Raw genomic sequence first — 6,000 nt, forward strand, 5'->3', positions numbered from 1 at the left:
GGTGTGAAATTTAAAGTTCACGAGCCTAATCTTGAAAAATAAATAATCAGGAGTTCAATCTTTTAAACCGCAAAAGTACAAGAGTTTAATTATGTGTTTAACCCTATGAAGCACCTATACTTCCCGAAGGTCACCGTACGCGTATCCGATACTCCTGGTGAAGGGATTCGACGGGACACGCCTGGGAAGTATCCCCTTTTTTCTTTTTCTTTTTTTAATGAGGGGATACTAGGGACACGCCAGGGAGACTCGGGGATACTTTAGGGGGGTTTTTTTAAAACTTTGAAAGCATAAGGGTTTTTAAAAAAAAACTCAGAAAATATAAAGATTAAAATGAAATAATCCCAAGATTATTAGTATACACAGACACAAAATCGATTGAACTCTAAACTAAAATTGAAAATCTCTCCTATGTTTTTTTATGAATTAATGACTTGAGAGTATTATTTGTGTTTTTATAATGACTTTATGAATATGATTTATGATTAATATATTTATGTATCTTTTGAATTTTCATTATAAATGATATATATATTATTAATTATATATAAAATTTGCCGTATCCCCACCGTACCCATATCTCATAAATTTTTGAAATGCCGTTTGTTGTACCCGTACGCGTACCCGCACCCGTATGCATACCCATATCGGTGCTTCATAGGTTTAACCTGATTAAATGGAACAATAAATTCATTGTCGTAGGCATTGTGGACATCATTCCAGAAGCACCAAAATGAAATTGGTGAATATTTCTATACTGAGTCCATGGACATGTTAAGAGTATGCAATCACATGCAAATGGATTTGAAAAAACATAAACTTATTTTAGAAGGTTGTTATATTTACAGGTAATTGGCACAAGATGCATCCCATCATTAAAGCGTTTGATAATACAGAGTTGTGAATTTATTTAGCCACCATGTCTATCGTAAGCAAGCAAACCCATCATTACATATATAACTGGATCTATATACAATTCCAATTTAATACAACTTCAAATAACTTAGAGAATGCAACATTTTAGCACTAGTCCCTTTTGATCCATCCTTCCCTCTTCATTTCCTGCAATTTCAGTTTTACACCATTTTACATCAATCAGACAGTAACCAACCATGTCCATGGAAAGAGTTTCCAACCAATCCGCACACTCGAAGGCAGTTGTATTAACAATGCAGAGCTGCTTACTGAATCTGACACTTGGTCATGATTTCACAAAGATGAGAAACTAGTGAACCTATGTGTTCCAAGTGACTTGGCTAGTTCAACCATCTAAAAAAGAACCTTTTGTCTACATTTAACTGTGTAATCGCTCAAGTTTCGGTCATACACACAGCAGACAGAGTCCATATTATAACAGCTCCACATCTTGATCCTCTCAAGGATCAGGTCACCTTAAGAATTTCTTTGCTATCAAACTTAAGCTCAGTTTTCAATTGGTTCAATCATTTCTTTTACTACTATTCGTCTAAGTTTATCTATCATGCATTTAAAAAATAAATTGTAAACAAATGATTTTTAGCAACCATAAGAATTACCAAATTTACAAACCTTCAGGAGGCTGAGCAAGCTTTCGGTTTTGAGGTGACAACATTTCTTTCTTCAATTGAGTCAATACGTCCTCCATTGTGTACTCCCTTTGCCAATTAGCAAGCATAGGGAATAAACTAGGTTCAACCTGTTAATTTATCCATCCATGAGACATTGAAAAAGGAACTTAGCATCTACAAAATTACTTACCACTCCACTTTCAGGATTAACACACGTCATGTTTATCCGGGTTTGGAACCTTACGGTCGGTGGATTATCTGGATAATCCTTCCCACAAAACAGTTTCAACTGATAGATACGCCCCTCGTGAACAGTCTGACAAGCAGCAATAACAAATAATTATTCTTCTGAAAATAAGATAAAAGATGCACAACAATTATGCTTCTTAAATCATGTTCTGTGTTTCAAGGGCTTAGGTTCAGTTGCATGCAAAGAGCCATCCAACAGATTGCACTCCCAAAACCAGGGAAGAAATTTTGTTTTGCTTAACTGGGACCTTCCCTGACCCTTTCAGGATTGGTCCCGCAACAAGATATGACTAGATGGATAGTTGAGGATGCATACTTCATTTGGGTCCAGAAAAGGGACAGGTTTAACAGATATGCGGTCTGGGCAACTGCTTATACATTACAAGGTGCTCAACAGAACCACAAAAAATCCTACATGTGCGATCTTAATGATATGCATCTCAGTTTTAGGTTCCAAAAACTTCTACATGTCCCCCTTCCATGTGAGGCATAACGATGGGATTTTGACCCAAAATGAAGTCTCAACCAAACCAACTCTTTGCCCAACTTTACCCAATGTCCATGCATAACTACAATTCCAAGCCTGGTCACTAAATATGAAGATGCAGAAGCTTAAGGAGACTCTGAGCCAAGGGCATTCAACTCCAAATTTATTAAGCATATTTGAGCACAAATCACACTTGGAATAAGATAGAGGAGTCGAGAAACTTGATACGAATGTATCTGTTTTAGCCAACTCAGTGCACCTAGGCAACAGTGTGTGTGTGATAAAGAGAAAGGGCTAGTCCCTTTCTTTTATTCTGAATAAATGTCTTCATTACCTTAGAGAAGGAATGCAATCCTTCAGTGTTTATTGTTCTATAATTCTCTCTATTTGTTCCACTACTCATTTAATTGCTCTTCCTCCCTACCCCATATCTCTTAATTTCCCTGCTAGGCTGCCTCAGATCCAGTTACTATGCATCCCGTGCATTAACCAGCAAAATTTCCCACAAATTAATTTAAAAAAATACAAAATTGGACCCTATATCTCATCTTTGTCGCAGCTGTCCTGTCTTATAAATCACGTAATTATTTCAGCACAAAACAACCAACTTTCTGACCGAGTAAAAATAATAATAAAAAAAAAGATAAAAAGAAAACCGTGACCACAGTAATTTCTTTCAAAACCCAATACAATGACATGTTCTCTCAGCTTCCTCTATCAATTTTATCGCAATAACATATGATTACTAAAATTCAGTGTGTCAGAAAAATCTTGCATCCACAGTTTGATTTTAAACCTTAATATCTACAAATGGAAAGTTACATATTTATATCAAGAAAATCATATCCTTGCAAAAATTCCAGTGATTTCCAATATATATGCGTATATATTTATATTTTCTCCAAAACTGAAAATCCAAAGCAGAAGCTCTCTCTCTCTCTCTCTTCTTCTACATACTTCAATATAGGATTTGCCTTCTCAACAGTTTCTGATAAATCACTTTTCTAATCTCCCAATGTTGATAAATCTTGTCATTTTCATTACATCAAACAGAGGAACAGAGAAAGACCACTAAATTTTGCTTTTTGTGTTCCTTTTCATAAGGACCTCCAATTTACTGTTGCAAAAATTACTTAACAAGCATACTGGCTTGCAGTAAATTATGAGATAATCAAAAAGGCCCTAAAGCTTATGATCACATTCAACAGAAGAATTAAGAAGCATTGACAGCTCAGTAAAAACATTGTTAAGTACATAGAATGGAAACAATATACTACTGCGTGCATAAGTTGCACAGACTTATGGAAAGAAAAGTTCTGATCGACCATTGAATAGAATGGACTAATCAAAACAATCTAGTTGTCATACAGTGAGATGTTTAACAGCAAGGTAATTAACAATTGCTGACCTCTGAAGGAAACAATTCATAAGATAAATCCTCAAGCAGTATCAGAATTTTATTTAACTCGACATTCAATCATACTCTTTCTCAACAAAAATTTCATGATCAACAATTTTCACGAGATTTGACATATGGTTCATAAACAACTTGGTATGATAAGAATGAAACGTAGATCATCTCCTTTCACATGAGAATTTGAATATGAGAATTTTACTTCACCCATTAGCTTGCACCCCAATAGTGGTTGGTAGCTAAGCAAATTCAATTCGCATGACAATTTTATTTGCAGACAACATGACCACTGGTTTGGGTGGTTTCAATTGCAGTTAAACAATACATCCAACAATAAGTTCACAGGCCAAGGTACAAACAAAATGAACAACTAAAGTTAGACAGTAATAGGGTAAAAAGGCATACACTTTGTGGTCCAATTATAGTTCCTGTCCATGATTGCATGAAGATATCATCAGCATCATCCATTCCGTAGCTGACAGTTCCATCTCCAATCCCCTTCTCCCCTCTCTCAAGCTCTTCTAGTAATCTGAAATTCCTAGGCACTGCAATTAACAACTAATATTAGTTACATATACACAACTCATGCATAGTCAGGAGCATATAATCTCCATTAACAAAAAAGAGGCAATGACCCCCAAGATTTTGCTGATGAAAGAGACATGAACTCCACATCTCAGTTCTCACAGTCAAAGTTACAAAAACCAATGAGTTTTATGAAACGACCCCTGAAATTTTGCTAATGAAAGAGACATGAACTCCACTTCTCAGTTTTCACAGTCAAAGTTACATAAACCAATAAGTTTTATGAAACCCATTTCAATTAGATACACACAAAAATTCTATCGCACATTTGTAAGAACAATATAGAGATAAAAGAATCGAAAGGGAAGAACAAGGTCAAACCAGAAAAATATTAAGATAAAAATTACATCGTTTATCTCCAAGAGATCTGTAAATGGTTAGTAGACATGTAGGAATACTATATAGTGGAAAGCATAATACTTGTGTCCTGGTAGCATAAGGATAATGTTCCCCAATACATCATTAACTACACAAGCTATGTTCAACACAGTAGAAAGAGCAGCTCACAATTTGATCAAACAAAACAACTGATCGATCCCAAACTTTTAACTTATTAAATCACAAGCACATTAACAAGCGCATTTTTAAGGAAAAGATCAAACCTTAAATCTGAAAATTTAGAAAAAGTAATTTGTAATTATCAATCAGTATTCATAGTTCTCATTTTGACCTGCTTTAGCTGATGCCTAGAGGCTAAGACATTTTTACATACCCAATTTTGCACATTTTAACCACATAGCACAATAATAGCATAGAGTACAACGATTAATTTCATTCACTGCCTCAAACGAGTTGGATCCTTCCCCAATTCATGTATAATGTAATTTCACTCCAAAAATTCCTCATTATTAAAATCCCCACAAATCCATTTAGCTAAAATAACAATCTGAAGATGGTAAGGCATAAAATTGAATTAAAAGTCCAAAAAAATCAAACAATTAAAGAAATCTAGGGTTTGTGGTAGAAGGCTAACTCACCGACGACCCTTGACCCTTCAGAGCCCATTGTCGCCAGAATGTTGATCCTAAAGTGAGAAGGTTAGGGTTTCGCTTAAGCTAGAGAAACAGAGAGAGAAACAAAACGGAAGCAGTAAAGCAAATCTAGAGAGAGAAATTGAGAGCTTCCAAAGCAGGGAAAGAGAGAGAAAGTAGACGGACCACTGTATCGAAGCATACACTACTCCTACTCCTCCCAAGTTCCAAGGTCCACTTCTAAGCATGGAAATTATTTTGTATAATTGCAAAAGAACCCATATTTTATTATTTTTTCAAAATTCTTCCCTCCCGTATTTTCTAATTGAAGTAATTAATAAATTATATTACCGCCAAATTATAATGGTTTAGTGTTGCAGTTTCATTCTGCATTTCAGTGATTTTAGGGGATTTATGGAGGTACTCTTTCATCTTCAAAATCTCAAAGAGTTACCGGTACAGATTGGGAGATTAATATGCCTAATTTTTCTTATTTAATTTTTTTTTTTTTTTGGTAGAATAGGAAGGCTCAAGGTCTTTTTCTTATTTAATTCAGTTGCCTCTAAGATTTTTTTTGGGAATTACTCAAAACAAAATAAATACAATTGTTTTATTCGTACTAAAAAAAATAGTTATATAATAGATCGTGGTAGAGCAATAATAGATATTACTTAAAGTTTTATGTACGACAACTATAAATACACTCCACCCAGAATCGATTTTATAATTTTTTTTTTCTTCAAAAAT

At 34.6% G+C, this 6,000-nt stretch overlaps 1 protein-coding gene across 1 annotated transcript; it reads right to left on the reverse strand.

The window, feature by feature from the left end:
- Positions 1-820: 820 nt before the first annotated feature.
- On the reverse strand, positions 821-5,481 carry LOC136208718 (ubiquitin-conjugating enzyme E2 variant 1B-like). Its single transcript, XM_065999840.1, has 5 exons — positions 5,260-5,481; positions 4,103-4,242; positions 1,738-1,863; positions 1,549-1,675; positions 821-1,062 (listed from the first exon to the last, which is right to left on the reverse strand). The coding sequence occupies exons 1-5, from the start codon at positions 5,285-5,287 to the stop codon at positions 1,004-1,006; spliced, it is 480 nt and encodes a 159-aa protein (XP_065855912.1). The 5' UTR covers positions 5,288-5,481; the 3' UTR covers positions 821-1,003.
- Positions 5,482-6,000: the final 519 nt, after the last annotated feature.

The sequence above is a fragment of the Euphorbia lathyris genome, chromosome 10, assembly GCF_963576675.1.
Source record: "Euphorbia lathyris chromosome 10, ddEupLath1.1, whole genome shotgun sequence".
NCBI lineage: Eukaryota > Viridiplantae > Streptophyta > Magnoliopsida > Malpighiales > Euphorbiaceae > Euphorbia > Euphorbia lathyris.